This window comes from Balaenoptera borealis, assembly GCF_965194805.1.
Source record: "Balaenoptera borealis genome assembly, chromosome: 18".
NCBI classification, from domain to species: Eukaryota; Metazoa; Chordata; class Mammalia; order Artiodactyla; family Balaenopteridae; genus Balaenoptera; species Balaenoptera borealis.
In genome coordinates, this window is record NC_138877.1 from 25,995,625 (window position 1) to 26,019,952 (window position 24,328).

The 24,328-nt window shown below is 37.8% G+C and overlaps 1 protein-coding gene across 3 annotated transcripts in view; it reads left to right on the forward strand.

Moving 5' to 3' along the window:
- Window positions 1–24,328, forward strand: part of VWA8 (von Willebrand factor A domain containing 8) — a 364,407-nt gene that overhangs the window by 233,045 nt on the left and 107,034 nt on the right. For all 3 annotated transcript variants that reach the window (XM_082365255.1, XM_082365257.1, XM_082365256.1), the window contains 8 exons: window positions 1,001–1,200; window positions 7,360–7,470; window positions 8,571–8,635; window positions 9,065–9,190; window positions 10,613–10,722; window positions 11,363–11,517; window positions 15,934–16,126; window positions 23,452–23,533. In XM_082365255.1, the coding sequence (XP_082221381.1) occupies window positions 1,001–1,200; window positions 7,360–7,470; window positions 8,571–8,635; window positions 9,065–9,190; window positions 10,613–10,722; window positions 11,363–11,517; window positions 15,934–16,126; window positions 23,452–23,533 (1,042 nt within the window). The remainder of the gene's footprint in view (window positions 1–1,000; window positions 1,201–7,359; window positions 7,471–8,570; window positions 8,636–9,064; window positions 9,191–10,612; window positions 10,723–11,362; window positions 11,518–15,933; window positions 16,127–23,451; window positions 23,534–24,328) is intronic.

The window sequence follows — 24,328 nt, forward strand, 5'->3', positions numbered from 1 at the left end:
GTTTTCTATATCTTTATATATATTTGGTCTTTATGTGTAGACATGACATATACATGCACACACACATACACTATATTTTTTTTCCAGAGTTTCATATCTTGTGTCTTAGTTTTGGGTTCAGAAAATATGACCACTGTAAATAGATACCTGGATAATGAGTGATGTTAATAGCGTTTATTATACAGAAGCAGCTTAATCCCTTGCTTCAAGGTTCCCAGAAATAGAGATTATGGGAAACATAGTCCAAAGCCTGGCTTCTCTAAGGGAAGCCCTCAAACCAACAGCAGTGACATCTCCTGGGAGCTTGTTGGAAAGGCAGAGTCTGAAACCCCACCTCAGACCCACTGAATGAGAATCTGCCTTTTCATTAGATCCCCAGGTGATGCATATGCACTTGAAAGTTGAAGAAGCACTGAAATAGAATTCAAAAAAATGGACCTAGTCAAGTACTAGTTTGAAAAGACAGAGATTTTGTAATAATAAATACACAAATATGAAAAAAGATAATTTAGAAAATAAGATCCATAGAGCTAAGAACAAAAAATGGGATTACTTATTTACTAGAAAAGCCTAAAGATCTTGTAACTAGCTGGGAAATGCCGGATTAGCAGATAGAAGATGTTGACCAGCTGTTGTCCATCTGAGCCAACAATAAAATAAGAGGAAACAGACTTTTATTGAGTCATAAAATACTTTCATACAAGGAAGAATTTCCTGACATTGAGGAGTGTTAAATATTTAATGGTGTTAGCATGAGATGTTATAGAATTCTTTGGGGACCAGATACTTACTTCCAGGAATAGGTAGGTGTGGCCCAATGTACAGTTACAGCAGGTGCGAAATTGCTTCTCAAAGTGCTCTTCAACCTAATCAATCCATTTGCAGATCATCTGCTGAGTTCTGATTGTGTGCTGTCTCACGATTCAGTTTTCACTGGACCATTTGACCAGTCAGAAAATCTATTGCAGACCATGGAATTAACACTTTTTTGTCATTTCAGAAAATGAGGAAAATACTCTCTATGTAGTTGCATGCAATCCCGTTTCCTTATACTTTATGAATATGACTGGGAAAAGCGGCTACTTTGTGGACCTTTTTGACATCTTCCCAAGAACGGCCAGTGGAGTCTGGCACCCATTTGTGACAGTGGCACCGCTGGGAAATCCCCTCAAGGGTCAAGTGATTCTCCATGAGCAGCAGGTAATGACATGGTCTAGTTATGCCCAGGGTAACTGATGCAAAGGAGAAGGCAAGAGTGTTTTTCAACCTATAACTAAAAATTTGTGCTTTCATAAAGATTGAGGACAGGGGCTGAAGGACGTGGTCAGGAGTTGTATTTTATCAGTACCACAAGGCAGGCTAATATCTTCCTCTCTGAAGAGACTTCTCAACCTCAGCACTAATGACATTTGAGGCTAGATAATTCTTTGTTGTGAAGCTTACATTCTCTTTGGGGAGACAGACAACAAACAAGTAAGCCAACAAATAAATACCAATTTCAAGTAGTGATAAGTGCTGTATAAAAATAAGGTAAGGTCCTAAGGAATGATGGGGGTAGGGTAGGAGGAGATGAAAGGGTAAACAGTACTCAAAAGAGTGCTCAGATATCTCCCCTTAGGAGATGACATTTTACCTGAAACCTGAATGGCATTCTTTATGTGGAGATAGCCATGTAAATATACTGAATGGAATTATCTTAGTCTGTTTGGGCTGCTGTAACACAAGTACCATAGACTAGGTAGCTTATGAACAGAAGAAATTTATTTCTCACAGTTCTGCAGCCTGGGAAGTCCAAGATCAAGGCGCTTGCATATTCAGCATCTGGTGAGAACCCACCTCCTAGACAGCTGTCTTTTCATGGTAGCCTCACATGGCAGTAGGAACAGGGATCTCTTTCGTGTCTCTTTTATAAGGGCACTAATCCCATTCATGAAGACTCCACCTTCATGACCTAATCACCTCCATAGGCCCCACTTCCTAATACACTGGGGCTTAGGACTTCAGCCTACAGATTTGGGGAGGACATCAGGCCATTGCAGGAATACACTGAGATTCTTTAGTATCTAATGATGCTCAAGTTCCAACCATCACTACTATTGTAAGACAGCACTAATGAAAAGTACAGATGCCCAGAGTCAGGCTAAAAGTAATTCCAAACAGAAGATATAGATCAAAAGACAGTCTGTGTTTCAATTAATGAGAATTCTCCAGGTCTCAGTTAATCTGTACTATCCAATAGAAAGGAGTATAATGTTTCTGCAGACCTATTACCCACCTAGTATCTACCAAATAGTATACTAAGCATATTATTCATTCATCAGATATGTATCATGTGCCTACTATTAGGGATACTGCCATGAACAAAACAACAAAAATCCTTGTTCTCAAAAGCTTACATTCTGGTGCAAAAGGTAGACAATAAGCAAAGTAAATAATTACATCTTAAGTCAGAAGATGAGAAGCAAGGGAGAGTAAAATAGAAGGCTGGGAGGAAAGTTGCCTTTAAAACAGGGTGGGCGGGCAGGGATTGCCTAACTGAGAAAGTGATATTTAAGCAAAGATCTGATAGAGGTGAAGGAGAGAAGAGATATCAGGAATAAGAGAGTTCTAGGCAAAGGAATTATAAGTTCAAAGGCCCAGAGGCTGGAACATGCCTCTCGATCTTTAAAGAAGCATGGTGGGGAAGACTGAATGAGGGGGAGGGTATAAGGAGGTGAGGTCAAAGAGGTCACTCAGTGGGTTGGGTCAGGGACGTGGTGGAAGGGTGGGGAAGCAGATGTGTAGAGCCTTGTAAATCATTCTACCATTCTGCGGCCTGACTGTGAGGAAAGGGGAAGGTCTTAGAGGGTTTCAAGCAGAGGAGAAGCAAGATCTGACTTATATTTTTAAAGGATTTCTCCAGCTCCTCTGTGGTGAATAGTCTGTAGGTACTAAGGCAGAATGAAGGAGATTGATGAAGAGATTTTTACAATGATCCAAGCAAGAAATCATTGCAGTTTGGAGGAGGATGGCAGTCATAAGTAATGATGGATTCTGGATATATTTTGAAGGTGGGACCAACAGGATTTCCGAACAGATCAGATATATGAGGTGAAAGAGAGTAAACTAAGGTCAACTTTAAGATGTAGGGCCTGAGCAACTGAAAGGATAGACCTGCCATGAACTGAGATGAGGAAGGAATTGATTTGGAGGGGAAGATTGGATGTGTGATTAAATTCGAGATGCCTATAACATATCCAAGTAGATGATTCTGGTGTTTAACGGAGAAGTCAGAACAGGAAACATACATTGGGGCATCACTGGCATATAAATGTTATTTAAAGTCATGAAACTGAAAGAGATCACTAAGGGAATGAATGTGGGTGGAAAAGAGAAGTCTGAGGACTAAGTCCTGGGGCAATGAAATATTAAGAAATGAGAGAGGTGAGGAGGAATCAACCAAGGGGAACTGAAAATGAGTGCCCAGTGAAGTAGATGGTTACACCAGGGTGTGGTATCCCAGAAGCCAAGTGATGAATATCTCAGGGAGGAGGATCAATTATTAAATGCTGACAAATGTGTCAAGGAAAAGATTACATATATTATTCCGTGTTATTCTTCCACAGGCCCAGCGAGGTAGCTTTAGCAATATTTACATGTGAGAAAACTGAGTCTCAGTAAGTTTAAATAACTTGCCCAGTAAATACATGGTAGAACTGAGGTTCCAACCAAATTGGATTGACATCACCAGAATTAAACTTCATCCATGCTGTCGCTCACTGCAGAAACGTGGGGAAAAGAATAGTCTGAAAAATTTTTTAAGTATTCATAATAGGAAAATATGGAAAAAATGTAATGTTGTTACTTGTTAAGTATTTAAACACACTATGAGAGTAAAGCGTTACCTAGAAACAGTACTTTTAGACTGTTTCTAATCAAGAATAAAAAATTGCACAAGTAACACAGCAGTATTTCGTTGAGTAAGTAAGTCAACTTTAACTTTAGGCTTTGCCTAAATAATTATCTTAAATTCTGAGTTAATAAAATTTTTTCTGGTTTTCGCAATTTTTTTCAATATGGCTTTCTCCTAGAAGCAGAATTTATCAATATCCAACTATTGCTTATAAAGGTTTGTGTACATCACATTGGAATAAGGGTTTTACTTTATAGATTTCCAACAAAATACCAATGCCATTGAATTGAATTCTACAGCCAGAAGAATCTGTCATAAAAAGCACATATCTTGGTGATTTTTGATTCAGGAAACCAATCAAATTTAAATAGGAGTCTAAATTTGGAGTATTTATTCAAACAATCTTGCCAGATTTTCAGCTGTCAGGTAAACTGTCAAATTTACATATGCCAATTCTTTAAAAGTACGAGATTTTCAGGTTCTCAGGACGTATTTTATTTTCTCAAAAGATCCAGTTGTTTGGCAACATTGCTGACCAATACCCTGCTCGCTTATAACGACTTTCATCAAAGAAAATCTGTTTTTCAGTGTAAAGATGTGCTTGACTTGTACAGCCCGCACTTTCCCTCCTGGCATTCTTGCATGCTACCTGGCTTATCCCTTGGACCAGTTTCAACAGTTTTCCAGAAGGGTACCTCAGTGCTCTCAGCAGGCACGCACAGCTTATCAGGATACTTTCGCTACCTGTACTCTGAACTGCCTCTTCTTTTCCCAGAGAGGATATATCAGCTGTCTGTTTTATATTATGTCCCTGCTAGGATATAAGACCTCCTTAATTCCAAATGAACAGCATGTAACTGTAAAACTTAACAAATGATAAATAATTGTAATCGAATAAAAAATATGTGCACTGCCATCAGTTCCTTCTCCCCCATTCTGCCCTGACAATGGAGCTAAAATATCATGGAGAAGTACTTCCATTAATTCATCTCTCCCTTGTCTTTATAAAGCTTGGCAACAGATACATTTCCCTGGTTAGTTTAAGAAGTTGTTCAAAAATTCCTGGCTAAAATAAAATCTTAAGTGAGGAAAGGGAAATTTTGCCATGCCTAAAAATAAAGCCTCCTCCCCCCACCCGCCCCATGAGATGACTTATTACATCTGTACAAAGTTTAGAACTTCAGACTTTAGGACATTGAGGTCATCCAGAGGTTACTTTTCTCCCAGTCAAATACAAACATAATAAAGTTGCTCACTCGCTTCTCCTCCCTGCCCCCCTTAAAGGAGAGCCAAAACCACAGTTACATGTACTCATGTGTGATGCAGAATTCTATTTTTGAACTCAGACAGACTATATCATTAGTCATTTACAGAAGGAAACCATTAACATCTAAAAGGATGGAGCAGCAGAACTCCTTCATGTTGCCAATTGCTTCTAGAACTAATTCTAAATACAGCAGTGGCTGGAAACATATATATGTGTGTGTATATAAACATATATATATATATGTTTTCTGTTACTTAGAAAGATACAGTTTTTCAGTTCACTTATGCAAAGTTATGAGTATACAAGTATTAGACCCTAAAAAGGAAGAAAAATGCAAAACTGTACTCATTTTTCTGCGTAATCATATCTGTTTAATCATCTGCTTATTTCTTCTACTTAATCATATTTTGGGATCAAACATTATTTTTAGGACTTTCTGTTGCTTAGAAAAGTTAATATTACCCCAAATTGCTTAAGTGCTAACAATTCGTGTTAATGTTGTACATATTTATCGCAAGAGAGAGTTTCTCCTTTAAAAAATACTTACTCAAAAAAGATTTAATCTAGAATAGAGACTGTAAATTTTTAACTTATTAATACATTTTCTTAAGGGAAACTTTAAGGGTTTTCCTTAAGGTTTTCATCATTTTCAAACTTTCAAATGCCAGGAATGGTGCTTCATATATGACATGTTGATTTTAAAAAGAATATTACTAACACACATTCTTAATGGAGAATTGCATATTATACAGAATGATGCATTCTAAGAGTGTTTATGGAAAAATTTAAGCGTTGTCAACATGCTTGGTAGAAAATTTTAATACAGCCAAGATTCAGAGTATATGGAATAAAGGAGACTTTGGAACAAATACTACTTTAATTCTTGAGCACTTCAGTAAAACTGACTAGTAAAATAAATTGAAACCACACTGTGAGGTCTCAGATTTGCAGATGAATCATTAACCTACTTACATTTCTTTTTATTTCTCTCTAACTGGATTACGTAATAAAGGGCAAGGGTCATGGTTAATTCATCATTGTATTCTCCTTTGTGCTTTAAATATAAGCTGCTCAATAAATGTCATGGAACAAATGAACAGACTTTTCATGTTTTGTATATATTTTGCAAAATACATATTAATTCTTCGGGTGCTTTGTGATTTTATTTTCCCCAAAGAAAGTTCTTGAAATGAAAAGTTCATAAGGGTTAGGATAACTGAAGGGGCCCAAAATTTAAAACAAAACAAAATAAATAAGACAAAACAAAATAAACAAAAACAAGAAAGAAAGAAAAGACAATTGCATAACAAGGCCTGACAACTTTCTGGTGCCTTTTTGTAAACCTGTTAGTCTAATCTTCAAATGTCTTTAAATTTTAATGAAAAGAGCCCACTTCTTTGCATCTCTTTAAAATATTTAATCTTTTCTGGCTTTCTCAATTTTAAATTCTTATTTCATGTGTTTCTGTTCACTTATTTTAATGCCTAAGGTTAATTTTTTTTTTAATTTTTTTCTTGAAAAAGTCCTCCTAATTACTGAGAGATTATTACTTCATTTGCATAACTGTGATTAATGCTGCTGGAGCAATCTCTTGTCTGTACGTTATTACAGCACCAGCTATGAAAGTTCTCAAGCTTAGTGAATGTCAAGATGAAACATTCATTACTAGCTAGGTTCTTGGGGTCCTTGATATTTTCTTGCTAACCCATCTTTATAACATGTACATATTTTCTGAGTTGAACCTGGATTTGTGAAAAGAATAAATGAGATTCAATTATGCACAGTGTAAGAGAGTTTTCAACAGAACGTTCTTTAAGTGTAATTTTGATAAAAGTAAATGGGCTTTTAAAATTATCGATTCTCTTAATTTCCTCATTTGTATGTAATAAAACAGAAATCATGGTTAAACGAGCCTATATTTACAAGGCGATGGTTTTAAGATAAAATCTTCAAAGAGAAGATTCTGCATTACATAATTAGAAATATCTTCATTAAACTATCTAATACTTTAAATTCTGTATTAGGGAAAAACATTTAGTGTCTTCATGGTGTCTCTTAAATATTTCAGTATTGTCGTCTTCCCTTTCGTTTATTTATCACTATTGCCTTTATTCCCAGGCTGCCAAGAGGCTGCTGCTAAATAAATAAATACATAAATAAGCAAACACGCAAACAAACAAACTGTTCTCTTTATTTCCAGAGCAATGTCATCCTGTTGTTGGATACCACTAGCCAAGCCCTTCATCGTCTCATCTTACCTTCAGAAGAGTTTACACTTAAGAAAACTTCCTGGTGGAACAAGGAGGAAGCTGTAAGAAATACCCAACTTGTCCACCAAATTGCTAAGGATTTTCCATAGCTTTGTAACCGTAAAAATGCATGCCTGCCCATCCCTTGCGGTGCCTTTTGTTTGCTATAATGCACAAGAGAATTCTCTTATTATACACTTGTAAATTTTAATATGATACAAATAGGTAGACATAGATACATATATAATTCAATATCAATGGCTTCTTTTTGTATCCATCATAGTCACATGAAGACTTGTCAGGACGCAACTCACAATAATAGGACATCATGAGCCATTTGAGTGTGGTATTCATGACAAATCCCTAACATGCACTTTAATAGTCACTTTAATAGTTTTCCAGTTATGAGTTTGTTTGGATTTATGTAATGAACCTATGAGTGCAACAGCTGATTGTATTTACTAGATAAATAAACGTTTTAGCTTATTAACTAAATTAAACTAGTAAACATTTTGGCTAACCAACGAGAATTTTTTCTGCCACTTAGAAAAAGGTAATGGATATAAAATAAGGCTTACCCTCTGCCCTGCACGACAGCATACTTAGGTCTTAAAAGACCACGAAGAAAAGAGTTTAAATGTCATAAATATATCCAAATCTAAGAAACAAAATATTTCCTACGTATTTATGCTATGGTACAAGTTCCATATTGATCAACAGATAGCATGTTTATCTCTAACCAGTATTTGGCATTTTTTTTTAATATTCTTTTTTTTAATATTTATTTATTTATTTGGTTGATTGTGCTGGGTGTTAGTTGCGGCATGCGGGCTCTTAGTTGCAGTATGTGGGATCTAGTTCCCTGACCAGGGATCAAACCTGGGCCCCCTGCATTGGGAGCGTGGAGTCTTAACCACTGGACCACCAGGGAAGTCCCCTAAAATATTATTCTAAAGATGTTTTAGTGCACAGTTCACAATTAATTTTGAAATATATTTTAATCTATGTTACCGTAAGAGTCTTGGAGTGGATAAAGAGGTAGCTTCTCAGAGAATTAACATGTTTTACACGTTGAAGAACTTTATTTAAGGAAAAGCAGCTGAATAGACATGAATGCATCTGACACATTTAAAGTGAATATTTTGTTTTGTTTTGTCTTTAGGAAACTTACAAAATGTGTAAAGAATTTGCGCACAAAAACTGGCTAGTATTCTACAAAGAAAAAGGGTGAGCTCTTTGTTGTAGAAGATTTAATCTGGGATCCTTATTGTGTCCATTCTGTTTCCTCCTTTAATTATGCTTGTTTATTGTAAAACTAATGTAATAAAATTAGAAATATTTTATTCTAAAAGTATCTTATCCCACATTGCAGAACATTGAAAAACAGACATAAGAAAAGACACTGCCCGTAATTCCGTATACAACCACTACTAGCATGGCCGCTCTCACTTCTCATTTTTAATTCTTATGCATACCTTTACATAGTTTAGAGTTTTATATATCTATTTTCTCAATTAACATTTTTCTATGTTATTATCTAGTCTTAAAAACATTGTTTTTAGGGTTGTATAACATATCATGAAATGACTGTGCCATGGTTACTCAACCAATATCCTCATCATTTCCTTTCAGAGAGTTTTCTTTTTTTTTTTTCAGGAACACCCTGGCTGTGCTGGATGTTCTAGAAGGGCGAACTCACACCATCTCACTTCCCATCAACCTCCAGACAGCTTTTCTCGTAGCAGAAGACAAATGGCTTCTGGTGGAGAGCAAAACACATCAGTGGGTAGATCTACATGGCACCTCATGGAGTGTGCTTAGTTATCCAGCATCCTTACAGCTCTGTCTTCCTGTGTCTGTCTTTTAACAATTTCTGTATTTGGCAGCATCTCTATAGGTGAAACTCCGAAGAAGAAGGGACGGGAAAATTTAAGTAAATTAAATGTAACTTCGCACAGTAATTATAAAAGTGTTTCAGGGCTTCCCTGGTGGCACAGTGGTTAAGAATCCGCCTGCCAATGCAGGGGACACGGGTTCGAGCCCTGGTCTGGGAAGATCCCACATGCCGCGGAGCAACTAGGCCCGTGAGCCACAACTACTGAGCCTGCGCGTCTGGAGCCTGTGCTCCGCAACAAGAGAGGCCGCGATAGTGAGAGGCCCGTGCATCGCGATGAAGAGTGGCCCCCGCTTGCCGCAACTAGAGAAAGCTCTCACACAGAAACAAAGACCCAACACAGCCAAAAATAAATAATAAATAAATAATAAATAAATTTTTTTTTAAAAAGTGTTTCAGAAGATGACCTTGAAATTAACAGTGAAAACATAATGACTTTTACAACTGATCCATATTTCTTTAGGATTTTTCCTGTTAGCACACTGAGAAGTCACTGTATTCTTGCCAAACTAGAGATACTTCAAAATAGATTTTTAGTTTATCCTCTCTTCAGAGGGCCACAGTCTCCATCCAAATGCTGTTGCTTTTTTGTAACTTCACAGAATCCACCCCTTAGAAGCTGCTTTTTCATTTTATCTCGTGTGCTCTTATTTGGTTATGTTTATGTTTGTGTTGCCTCTTCCATTGGACCGTACACTTCTTGATGAAGAGGACATTATGTACACTCGGCATAAGAGGGGTGCACAGTAAATTTTGAGTCACCCTCCCTCATACATTACATCTGCTGGCTTCATGCAGATTCTCTGCCCCTCTGCTGACAAGCAGAAGTGACCTGCTGCAAAAGATTCCTGGCTATATATATATTCCTATATTAGAAATCTTACAGACAAGTAGATCAAGGGGATTACAGCAGTGAGGGCTTCTGTCCCTTAGCTGGTCACAAATCAGAGGTTGGGCTTCTTCTTACTTGCGGATCAGTCATATTAACAGCAGGCTCCATGATAGTACAGATGTGTTTCTTTAGAGTCGCTTTTCTTTTTTTTTTTATGGCCCTTCCTCTTACAGGAAGTATTGGATTTTCAGTTCACATTTATTACTGCACTGTTATTATGCACTGCTCTTATACAGTGTTAAGAAGTTATTTTTAAAATTCATGATGAAACTCTGAAACTGCAAATTATACTCAGAATATAAAGAAGAGGCTTTGGCGGGGGGCGGGCAGGGTATGGGAACTCTGATTTTTCCTAGTCTGGCCTCATAGTTATTAGAAAAAGAAAGACTTTTCACTTAGATGTTTTGTTTGTTTACAGGAAATATCTTTTAACTAAGCCTGCACACATCGAATCTGAGGACAGTAGGGTTTGCCAGTTGTATGTGCTGAAAGAGGAGCTGCCTAGCACGGGGTTTGGAGTCACACAAGGTAAATACTGTGTTCTGTGTGTTTGTGGCTGTATGGGTACATGCCTGCATACATACTGTCCTCTAGAATCATTTAAGGACAATAGTATCGACATGTTAACTTTATACCAAAAAAGAAATCTTTGTCACTACACTAGAAACAGTAAATAAGAATCTATCGTCTTTTAAATTCTGTCTCTGAAATTTTTAAACTAACAAGTCAGAATGTTTACATATATGTAGGTTCCAAGTCTATTTTAGGATTGCATCATTTCTTTTTTACACAGACCATCAGTATTTCTACTTTATTCATCACAGTTTGGGGGGGGTGAAAAGTAATTATGAAAAAATTCTAAAATATACCATTGCTAAGACTGGTTTGGGCCAGTTTCACCTCTTTCTGCAGAGTGCTATTATATTAATCTTGATTGCTAATAAAAATTTGAATTCTTGAATAAATACTTGAAATCACTTTGAGAAGATGCCATGATTGTGAAAACTGAGTTTTCTCAGACAAAAAGCCATGAGTGTAATTGGAAGCGTTTTCTATTTTTTGATTTGTGCTTTTCTGTTTGAGTTGGTGAGAATGAAATCTTGCAAAAATTAATTCCTGGAGCACTTCAGGGGCATATGTTGTTTAATGTTTCTCTGACACTTTTTAGAAACAGACTTCAGCATACCTCATAAAATTTCAAGTCATCAACTATCATCTGAAAATCTGAGTTCAGCTGTGGGGCAAAAGATTGCCTCTCCTAACCGAATTCTCTCAGATGAGAATAGTTATGCTACAGTCGTTGTTGGTTTCCCAGATCTCATGGTAAGCATAAATTTCTTAAATGATTGAATAACTATTTCTTCCCCCCATTTTGGCCTATACTCTATAAGCCTATTTGAGGGGTAATTAAAAACGTAATGATTTTCTGGTAAACATTTCACATCAACCTTCTGTTTTCCAGACCAGTCATTAAAAAATGCATTCTATATGGTTTCATTGCTTGTTAAAAATTAACATATACATTGTAGTGCAATTATATAATTTAGTAAAGGAAAACCAGTATTCTCCATACATGGGAGTTCATGTGACAGTTAAATACTTAACATACTGACAGTGATTTTATATCATGCTGTCTTAATGTGTGCTCATGTCATCTGTCAAGAGGGACAATTTGAGACTAACAAAATAATATTTCTTCTAGAATTTTTTAAAGTGAAATATGTTGGAGTCTCATTACTGTAGGTTAAGTTTTTCAACGCTCATGAACACTAATTCACTTTCCATTGAGTTTTGCTCTGATTTATATCTTTGCTGCATCCAGATTATACTATAAATGCTGGTGGTCTCAATTTAATTTGCTTTTAAATGGATCCTTCTGCTGTTATTTACTATTATCTGTAAAGAAGAGGCTATTTATAATTGACTTTAGGTGAAACTAGGTACCATCTTCCCCTGATGGAAATGTGGGAACATGAAATATAAAGGTTATTTCAGCCCAAGTTGCCATCTAATAACCTTAGATGTAACTCCATGTGTTTTGATTAAACATTTAATTTTCACAATTTCCTTTGTAGCTTTTAGGTGGGATGATAGAATCACTTAAAGATAAAAAATATTGGCTCTGCTTAATAGTACACCAGTCTCACATGCCTCAAAATTTTAATGTAATTAATGAATGATGAGTACTTCAGGGTATAAGACTTTCGAAATCCAAAACCCGATGGATAATGTGTGGTTTAGGACTTTGCCTTATGTCTTCTTAATTATCAAGTAAAAAACATTTGCTGTGGATTATATATCTGAAAATGAAACATGTTGGAATACAGCATCTACGGCAGCCTTGATTAAATGAAAGAGTTATGTTTAATATGCTTTCTACAATGCTTGCTGCTATCAGTAGAGAAAATACTGGAGCTACTTTTCTGAAGGTGGAACTGTTTTAAAAATTGATCTTTTGATTGAAGAAATTAGTGTAGAAATATAATGTCACTATAAAAAGGTAAGAAAGCTGAGTATAAGGTAATGTTTATATTGACCCTCTAGAAATCCTTTGTAGACTGTAGGACTAGTGACCTTGTTAAATTAAAAGCTGCATCCCCTATATTTATTACCCACATATCGGAGATGTTCATGAATTTTTGTTTGATGATAGATTAGATCATTCAGTTAGACAGCCTTTCAGCATTAGATTAGATCATTCAGTTAGACAGCCTTTCAGCATTTTATGAGCGCAGTCATATTTTTTAGACCCTAACACAAGTCAGGCACTGTACTATTCTAAACCATTTTATACATGATAATTAATTTTTACAACAGTTGCACAAGGTTTTATAGATAAAGAAACAAAAACAGAGAGGATATATCCCCCAGGCCACAAAGATATTGAATAAGGGAGCTGGGATTTGAGCTCAATGGTGACTGTCCCTCAAATGCATATCCTTTCTACTATATACTACAGTGCCTTTCTGACTTTATGTGAATTTCTTTTGATTCTTCACAAAACTATTCACAAAAGGGCATATCATCTCTTTTTAACTTTTTATAGCATTATCAAAGGCACCTAAATTATTATGAACTTATTATAACTTTCTTAACCTACTACCAGATGGCTACAAAAACCGACAGCAAGTATCATAGTGAATCCTCAATAGTGAAACGTTAAAAGCATTTGTTTCGATATCAAGAGTAAGACAAGGATACCCACTACCACCACTTCTCCTAAACATTGTTCTGAGCGTCTTAGACATGATCCATGAGAAATTTTTTTGATACTTTGACTTTCCTCAAAATTAAAAACCTCAGGCTTCCCTGGTGGCGCAGTGGTTGAGAACTGCCTGCCAATGCAGGGGACACGGGTTCAAGCCCTGGTCTGGGAAGATCCCACATGCCGCGGAGCAACTAGGCCCGTGAGCCACAGCTACTGAGCCTGCGCGTCTGGAGCCTGTGCTCGGCAATGAGGGGGGCCGCGATAGTGAGAGGCCCGCGCAGCGCGATGAAGAGTGGCCCCTGCTTGCCGCAACTGGAGAAAGCCCTCGCACAGAAACGAAGACCCAACAAAGCCATACATACATACATACATACATACATAAAAAGAATGTAAGCAGACAAGAATAGCATTAAAAAATTTTTTTAAAAAAAAGCAAAATAATTAAAAAAAAAAAAAAAAAAAAAAAACCTCGGGCTTTCCTGGTGGCGCAGTGGTTGAGAATCTGCCTGCCAATGCAGGGGACACAGGTTCAAGCCCTGGTCTGGGAAGATCCCACATGCCGCGGAGCGACTAGGCCCGTGAGCCACAGTTGCTGAGCCTACCTGTCTGGAGCCTGTGCTCCGCAACAAGAGAGGCCAATAGTGAGAGGCCCGCGCACCGCGATGAAGAGTGGCCCCCGCTTGCCGCAACTGAGAAAGCCCTCGCACAGAAACGAGGACCCAACACAGCCAAAAATAAATAAATAACTAAATAAATAAATAATTTTTTAAAAAACAAAAAAAAAAAACCCTCCACTCTGTAAAAAAGACACTGTTAAGAGAATGAAAGGACAGTCTACAGGCTGGGAGAAAATATTGGCAAATCACATTTCCAGCAAAGGACTTGTATCCAAAATATATAAAGATTTCTTAAAACTCAAGAGTAAGAAAATAATCCAGTATAAAAAATGGGCAGAGTGGCCCATCATGAGGTGTCAGAGGTCAGAGGCTGAGCAGATGAGCAAGGTATCTGTGGTGTGGGAGGGAGTAACAACTAGCGATGGGAATCAAGTCCAGCCAGGATGAAGATGGCACCCCATGAAGGGGCAGCCTGGTGTGGGATGTGGGAGCTCTAGTAAGGTGAAGAGTTTGTTGATACGTGTGCATAGCTCAGTGTGGGCTATCAGGCCAAGCAGAGTGAGGAGGGCATTGGCCTGGAAGGGAAAGTTAGTGGTGGAGATGGGAGATGAGTCATATACAGTGGAACTGAGCCAAAAAGTAAGTATATGAAGGGTAATGACGTCTGGGTTTCTCACTGTTAAAGAAGGGAGTTACAGATACAGAAGGAAAGAAAACTAGAATGAGTCCTGTAGTGGTTGGATTGGAATTGGGTGTATCTGGGTGAACTCACGGTTTTCAAAGTATTTAAGTAGATATAGAAATAAAATCAGAGGTAAATGTATAAAAAAAAAATGGGCAAAAGACTTGAACAGACTCTTTACCAAAGAGGATATATGGATGGTAATTAAGTACATGAAAAGATGTTCAACATCATTAGTCATTAGGGAAATGCAAATTAAAACCGTGATGAGATACTACTATTGCCTATTAGAATGGCTAAAAAAAAAATTTAAATACTGACAATACCAAGTACTGACAAGGATGCAGTGGAAGAGGAAGGGCAAACAATGACCAAGACATTTCTGAAGAAGAACCAAGAATAAAAAGCAGAGGTACTCGCCCTACTAAATTTCAAGGCTTATTATAAAGCTTTAGTAACTAAGACCACATGGTATTGGCCTAGGGGTAGAAAAATATACAGTAGAACAGAATGGAATGCCCAGAAACAGCTGTCTGCATACATGAAACTTTTCTGACAACAGTGCTGATCAGTGGGCAAAGGTTAATGATAGTTGAACAATTAGCTATCCATGTGAAAAAAAGACAAGCATGGAGCCCTACCTCATACCACTCACAGAAATAAACTCCTGGGGGGTTAAGGAATTAAATGTGAAAGGCAAAACTTCAAAATGTTTAACAAATACATAGGGGAATATCTGTGATCTTGGAGTAGAGAAGGATAAATATATATGTGGTAAAAATTTAAAGTCAAGCAAGAGAAAAAAATTAACACAAAATTCCAGAAGAATTAATGTCTAGGGAATATGAAAGAGATGTGATTGAAAAGGGGTCCTCCAGGGGCTTGAGAAATACTGGTAATACTATTCCTTATGCCAGATAGTGGATGCTATAGGATAGTTATTTATTTATAGTTGCTTAAATTACCTGTATTGTTATATTCCCTCTTTTTAGCTGTAATTCATTTCAAGATAAAAAATGTGTTGCATATTTCACACTTGTCTGAAAATTATGATTATTGATGAAGCAGCTATCTTCTGTACCAAATTCAAAAAGGTTAAGGAATAATTTGATTTTCTTATATTTGTGAAATATAAGTTTACCACTGGTATCTGCTCAAAGGACTGCATTGTAAAAGTTGTGAATGTAGTTTATAATACTTCAGTGCTTGAATTTCTCTCCTTTGTTTTTTAGTCACCTAATGAAGTTTATTCTTGGAAAAGGCCAACATCTTTGCATAAATCAAGGGTCACTGATACATTCTACGGAGGGAAGAAGAAAATTGGAGCTCCAAAGCAGAGCAATTGTGTGACTCTTTTGGATACTAATCAGATAGTCAGGATTTTGCCCCCAGGAGAAATCCCTCTAAAAGATATCTACCCAAAAGGTAAGAAACTTACCAATTCCTATTTTATCAAGCCAGTCAAAGGTAGTTTGGTTTTGGTAGGGATATTTAACTTATCATTATCATTTTATATTTATGAATATGAATAATTTTAACAGAGTTTAGTAACTAAAAAGACCTATATGTGCTCAGAAGGGTTTCACTAAACTTCTCATAGGAGTTTAAGACTTTTGCCTTAAACTCCTGTGTCTAAAGGCCAGGGACTTATGCAGCCTGATTCACTTACCAATGCTCTCAAAGTCAACTTATGTTTATTACTGCATAACTTACACCAGGTCCTGTGTTGATCACTTTTCCTTGCATAAATTCATTTCATCGTCAAATTCCCATTCTATCATTAATGTACTCTCAAGTTTATATGCAGGGAAACTGACAGAGAGGTAAAGTAACTTGCTAGGGTTCTCCCCAGCAGTGGTCAGCAGAGCCCACATTTGCACCAAAGTCTTCCAACCCAAGGCCACAGCTACTCTTACTGAACCACACCGGCTTTCATCATAAAGGATAATTATGAAAATTTTTGATCATCGAGCCACTGATTATTATTTGCATCATAGTGGTAGTAATATTGTCCTGTGTTTACATTCATTATATTAGTGTGGACTTCATAAATATAATACTAAACACATTATAATAATCTGTTACTGGGTTTGAAAAGTCCTGGTTATATCATAATGTTAGAATTAGTTCCTTCCAAATAAATCACCATTTCCTTAGAATGTTTTTTATGGTAAAAGAGACAGGTAGATACACTGACAATTGCAGTGCAGTGCAATAGGTATATTCACAAGGTGATATATAAACACAGAGGAGAAGCTTACAACCCAGGCTTGTGATTCCGAGCTGACTCTTGAAAGATGAATGGGAGGGAATCAAATGAAGGAATTGTTCTAGGAAGAGAAAACCCCACGAGAAAGGTACAGAGGCATTACAGAGCACTCCAAGAGTTACAAGAAATTCTATACCAGAATTCAGTGCACCTTCATCCACCCAGAAACCTGTGGGTCAGCCCTGATGCTTCTCCCTCATCCTCCACATCATCATCAATCGCCATGTCCTTTTGATACAACCTTAATATACCTTATATCCACCCACTTGTCTACAGTTGAGTTGCCAACATCCAAATCACCACCATCTTGAACTGGAACGCTGCAGTAGCCCTCTGACAGAGTTCCCTCTTCCATTCTTCCCCCACCCCCCATTCTCCACACATCAGACAGAGTGTTGTTATTTAAGTATTTTATTGTTCTCATTTGTTCTTATTAGGGACCAGTTACACAGAGTAAAATTCACCCTTTTTAGTGTATAGTGCTGTGAGTTTGACAAATACATACAGTTGTGTAACCATCACCATAACTGATAGAGAACAGTTCCATCTCCCCAAAAACCTCCCCTATGCCACTCTGCCATCAAGCCTTCTGCCTCTCCCCATACCCCCACTGATCTGATTTCTGTCCTTATTGATTTGCCTTTTCCAGAATGTCATATAAATGGAATCACACAGTATGTGGTCTTTTGAGTCTGATGTCTTTCACTTAATATATTATATATCTGAGAATCATATATGTTGTGTGTACCAGTTGTTTGTTCCTTTTCGTTGCTGAGTAGTAGTCCATTGTGTGGATATACCACAGTTTGCTTATCCATTCACAAGTTGACAGATATTTGTATAGTTTCCAGTTTTTGGCAATAATTAATAAGGCTGCTATGAACATGTTTGCACAGATTTTTAAGTGAACATAAGTTTTTGCTTCACTTGGGTGAATATGTAGGAATGGCATTTTTATGTCATACGATAAAACTGCCCAACTGGTTTCCAGAATAGCAATACCATTCTGCATTCCTGTCAGCAATGGTGAAAGTTTCAGTTGCTCTGCCACCTTTTCAGTGCTTGGTATTGTCAGTTTTTCACCATTCTAGCAGGTGTGTAATGATACCTCCTTATGATTTTAATTTTCATTTTCCCTAGTGCCAAATGATGTTGAGCATCCTTTCATATCTATCTTCTTTAGTGAAACGTCTCTTCAGATCTTTTGCCCACTTTCTGAATTGGATTACTTGCTTTCTTTTTAATGATTTTTGAGTGTTCTTTATATATTCTAGATATAAGTCCAGTATCGGATACATACTTTCCAAACATTTTCTACCATTTTGGTGAAGGGCCAAATCTCTTATGTTTTCTTCTAGAAATATCATATTTCTCGATTTTACACTTAGATTTGTACTCCACTTTGATTTAATTTTCTTATATGGCGCAAGGTGTGGATTGAGACTCATTGTTTTGCATGAGGATAGTCAATCATTCAGTACCATTTGCTGAAAAGATTGTCCTTTTTCTATTAAATTGTCTTTGGACCTCTGCAGAAAATCAACTGACCACATATGTGAGTCTGTTTCTGGATTTTTGTTTGTGTTCCATCAATCTATATTGGGTTGGCCAAAAAGTTCGTTTGGGGTTTTCCATAACGTCTTCCATAAGATGGTACGGAAAAACCCAAACGAACTTTTTGGCCAACACGATATGTATCTATCCTTTCACTAATACCAAACTCTCTTGATAAAGGAGAGAATCTTTTTCATCATCCACACTTCATTCATTTTCACTGCTGTACATACAGTACAGGCAATTTATTCACCTGTTCTCTGTTGGTTCACATTTACATTCTTTACAATTTTTTGCTATTACAAGTATTCTTGTACCAGTCTCCTTGTGTATATGTAGGGAGTCTGTAGGGTATATATCTAAGAGTGAAATTACCAAATTGTTACCCAAAGTTATTGTTCCAGCAGCATAAAAGATGAGGCTACTCTCCATCCCCATCCTCTCTTGCAAAGGTCAGACCTTTTATTGTGCACGTCCCTGATTTCTAGTAAGTTTGAGTATCTTTTTATATGTTGTGATTTACTCTTCTGAAAATTGCCTGTTTATATATTTTTGCCATTTTTCTCTTGGTTGCTAGTTTTATTTACCCTCATTTTTGAAGGTAATGTTCCTTAAATATTCCAAATGTATAGAAAGTGCTTAGGTTAGTGTCTGACACAAAGGAATAATTTTTTTTAATACATTTAGTTATTTATTTTTGGCTGCATTGGGTCTTCGTTGCTGCGCACAGGCTTTCTCTAGTTGCGGCGAGCAGGGGCTACTCTTCGTTGCGGTGCGTGGGCTTCTTATTGCGGTGGCTTCTCTTGTTGCAGAGCACGGGCTCTAGGTGTGCGGGCGTAGTTGCTCCGCGGCATGGGGGATCTTCCTGGACCAGGGTTCGAACCTGCGTCCCCTGCATTGGCGGGCGGATTCTTAACCACTGCACCACCAGGGAAGCCCAGGAAGAATTTTTTAAATGTGGGCTTTAAAAAAAAAAAAAAAACAATCCTAAGAGAATGGTAAAGGGAGATCTCAGGATGCCACCTGTGCACAGGCCTAGGGACCAACCAGTTAGGATTAGAAAAGTTGGGAAGATTTCAGGAGAGATGCCTCCAAGAAAGTGAAGTTGATAAACCCAACTATTTGAACACATTAAGACATTTTGACATAGGGAAAACTTCGAGGATGAATTTGTGCTAGGTACATGAAAAACTAAACCAACAACAAAGCATGATTATTAACTCCATGAAAAGAAAAAGCAATAATACTATTAGAAGACATAGCTCAGCTGTAAAGAGTAAATAATGTAAATAATGCCTAGAACTAAAACATGAAGACAGCACCATAAGGATGAAGGTGAATACCAAAGAAACAGCTTTAAAAAGTTGAAAGCGGGCTTCCCTGGTGGCGCAGTGGTTGAGAATCTGCCTGCCAATGCAGGGGACACGGGTTCGAGCCCTGGTCTGGGAAGATCCCACATGCCGCGGAGCAGCTGGGCCCGTGTGCCACAATTACTGAGCCTGCGCGTCTGGAGCCTGTGCTCCGCAACACGAGAGGCCACGATAGTGAGAGGCCCGCGCACCGCGATGAAGAGTGTCCCCCACTTGCCGCAACTAGAGAAAGCCCTCGTACAGAAACGAAGACCCAACACAGCCAGAAATAAATAAATAAAGTTATAAAAAAAAAAAAGTTGAAAGCATCTCGGAGAGCAGAAAATGAGGGGTGAGAGGAGTAAAGTCAAGGCTGATGATTTTTTCCTTCAGTCTGTTTGGCTCTTTAATCTATGTGCCTATAGATCTCTAATGATAATTCAAACTAAATTAATCTTTTTAAAGTAAATGGAATCCCACCACCTGATTAGTCAGGAACTAATGCACATCAGCCTTCTATTAAAGAAATCAATAGCAATTGTAAAGGCTACTCTCCTGGTGGCTTTTACAGTGATGGTATAAATTGTGGTTAATGCAGATGGGGAGAGATTTACTTCTTTCTTCCAATCATTTTCCTTCTAGTTAAATGTTAGCTTTTTTTTTTTAATACTTTAAATCATAGGCCTCAGCTCTTTAAATACAAAATAATGACTCTTGATTGAAGGCAGTGTACTGTTTTCTGAACTTTGAGTAAATTCAGAGATTTGGTATCAGCACAATCTCAGGGCACACACCACTCTTTTAATCTGTGAACACAGAAGTGCATTTAACCTAGTAGTTAACAGAAGTACATCAAATTACATTGCTTGAAGGAGTGAATTTTTTATATAATTTCATCTTCCCTCTGAAAATGCTCTTGGTTACTTTGTCTGACGGTTTTTATACCCCCTCCTAACCTTGGCACTGTGCGTCTAAGCTGTCCCCACTCTATATGGGAACCGCGCAGTAAATGCTGCGGCAGTGACTTCCCTTTAATCGTTAGTGAACTAATCCTGAAATATAATTTATACCTCTCTTCGAAATCCACCTGGACTATAAATGTAATGGAAATTTACTGAACCTCCATCCTCTCTACAGTTTTGAAACATTTAAAATGGATAGACAAGGATTTGGCTAAGTTTGGAGGGAAATCTGGCCACGGTTTTCACTTCCTTAATTCAATCATGTATTCTGAGCTGATTTATTTTCAAATCCGGAAACATCAATTCTGATTATTTTTCAAGCCTTACCATTACTACCGTCACTACCACCACCCTTAAAGTGCTTTATAGCCACAAATTGCCTTTTCTGATACATGAAAATATGTTTTAGCACGAGGAATAAAATTCTTGCTTTCTCCTTCCTGAAGTAGACACAGCCATTATTGCATTTTCTCATCCTCTTTATGCCATGGAATTCACTTGCACATTAAAAAAAAAGAAAGAAAGAAAGAAAGAAAGCTGTAGAAAAAAAGATACTTAAAATAAGTTGGCTTACTTTGCTTTCTCAGGCAGTCTAAAAGCACTGGTGGCGGTAGCTCAGCCTAATACTACTACTTGTGAAAAAGAGAGTGTGTGTAAATGGCAGGCCAGATGCAACTGGCTAGCTAGGCAGCTCTAGTCATCCCAGACGCTTCAGTAACTGGTCATTTTTGGCAAAGAACCAGGGTCTATAAGTAATTCAACACACTTCAGTTAGGTGCTAGCCACAGGAACTGTCAAAAATGATATATGGTGCAAAACTTTGTCCAAGACTGACCTTATATCCCAGGCAACGTTTCCAATGCAGGTGGTGCATGACTTACGATAAGCATGTTGGCTTTATACAAATGGCTATCTGAGGATGGCCAATTCAGCTGGGTGGTCGGGTTAGCATAGTAACTCTCTTTCCTTACTCTCTGCTGTCCGTGGACATCACTTTCCCTTCCTCCTGCCCCCTTTTGCCCTCTGGGACCACTCCTTGCCTAGCTCTGCAGCTCATACCTGGCCCCAGGGCTGTGATTCCCACCCTAGAATCCTTTCGAAGTCCCTAAAGGCTCACAATGATTTAAAAAAAAAAAAGGAACTTTCCTCTTTATGCTGTGGGCTCCTCAGACAAGGCAGGAACCACACACATCTCTTTCCTGTGTATCCCCAATGCTTCGTATAGTGTCTGGTGCAAAGTAAGCTCAACCACGTTTGTTGAATAAATAAGAGATATATTGAGGTTTTCAGATGGCCTACTCAAAAACCTTCAGCTGCAAACATGAAATAAAAATGCCAAGTTTCTTATTTTTTGTAAACTACATTGGATAAATTCAATGTGGACATTCCAGATATCTCATTCTAATCAGAAATTATAATAAGAGGTAGACAACAGACAAAAATCTTTAAGAGTATGGGTTCTTTGTAGGGGGGATTTTTTTTTTAAAGAGACATTGGTGGCCAAGATTTTGTAAAATAAGGCATTTTTAAATTGTTGCCCTACGGTCAGCTCAGGTAGGATCTGTGTGGAGTGGTGGGCAGAGCAGAGATTTTAAGGCCAGAAGAAAGGCCTGGTTTTGAAAGCCTTCTCTATCACTCTCCAGGCAAGTCCCATTATTATACCACCTCTGTAAGTCTCTACTTCCTCATCTCTCAAACAGGAATCCAAGGTCTTTGTTGTTGTCAGTGCTAAAAACACTATAAAGACTAAGCAGTGTTCCTGATGCAGTGTTCCCGACACAATGGTGGCAGCTGGTGATGATGAGCCTGGTGGTGGTACTCAGGGCTTTGGGGAAAAAGTCAGTAAACGCCTGGAATTTGCTGGGAAACAACTCTGGAATGGGAGTTGAGGACTCTGGCCCCCATATCTCATCACCCTCTCCTTACCCGCCTTTTCCTATTCTTCATGACCCAGAGTACTTGCCCCACTGCCCAATCCTCACCTCACCTTTTCTTGTCTTGAAGGGTCCTAAGAATTACAGCCACTCTGGGTGGAGCAACTACTAATCGGGTGCAAATAATGTTTGCGATGCTCAGATGCTCTCGTTATCCCCATTTTACAAATGATGAAGGCAGGTCTCAGAGAACTAACTCGGCCAGCGTAAAACATAGTTAGGAAATATCAGAGCCAGGATTTTCTACCAGGCCAGTCCAATTTCAAAGTAGGTGCTGATTCCACTGTGTTATACCGTCGTTGTTGTGATTTCCTGGGAAGGAAAAAGAGAATTCAAATGATGAAATAGTTTCAGATAAACTGTAAGTGCTAAAACATTGACCCATCTGGGGAAGCTATCAAAGAAAATGAAAGGAATTGAGGTAATTCTCATGACAGTAAAGAATCACTAACATGCATCTATTTCACAGTCTCTGTATTTCCCTGACAAAAACATCATTCTGAGAGTCTAGCCTCAAGGCTGGAATTGGCCGGCCCAGGACCTTGTCAAGTGGGACCCAGAGTTCTGCTCTACGCTAGTGATAACTTCATTCCACTTTTAGCAGCATCTATGCTTTCTTTAGGTCCTATTTTTGTATCATACAGTAATTTAACACTCGGCTCGTGTCTTGACTTGTTTGCAGATGTTATCCCTCCACAAACAGCTGGTTATATAGAAGTCACTGATCTCCAATCAAAGAGACTCCGATACATCCCTATTCCCAGGTAATCTGTTTTCACCTTTGTTCCTGGCCTGTGTGTCAGATTAAAAAAATGAGTGAATTCTTATCATGTACTCCAAATAAATGTGTGCCTTTTGCTTCCTTAAATAGCAAGCTCTTTTTTGCTTTTTTCAATTACAGTTGGTTTATATCTTGCTGTCCTGCATTACTTTTTTTTTTTTTTTTTTGGCCATGCCGCACGGCATGCGGGATCTTAGTTCCCCGACCAGGGATCAAACCCATGCCCTCTGCAGTGGAAGCATGGAGTCTTAACCACTGGACTGCCAGGGAAGTCCCTGTTCTGCATTCTTTACTGCCGTTTTTATTTTCATTTTGGAAAAAAGTTCAAATGTTACCTAGGTATAAGTCTAACAGCCTTCAAGCCTTCATTTCTCCTTTTTGATCTGTCCTAATGATAAATGTTTTTGAAACAGCATTTTTTAGTACAGCAAAAATTTTCGTATTTATTAACTCCGTATATTAGTTTTCTGAGGTAAATGTATTCAAGATGTCAAAGGAATTTAAATAGCATTGGTTTAATATTGTTTTTAAATATGTAACTGAGCATCTACCATTGTGAAGACTATACAGTAGCCAAAGGGTTCCAGAGATTTGGAATGGAACTCATTACCACTGGCTGCTTTTATTACTGTTCAACAGTGGAAGCAAAGCATTCAAACTAACTAGACTAAGGGTATAAAAGGAGAAACAATGATTCTCCATTTCTTCCTTGACAGACACATGTGTCCTCACTTGTAGCCCATCCCTTTCTGGATGCATTCGTGCCTGATCTCCCTTT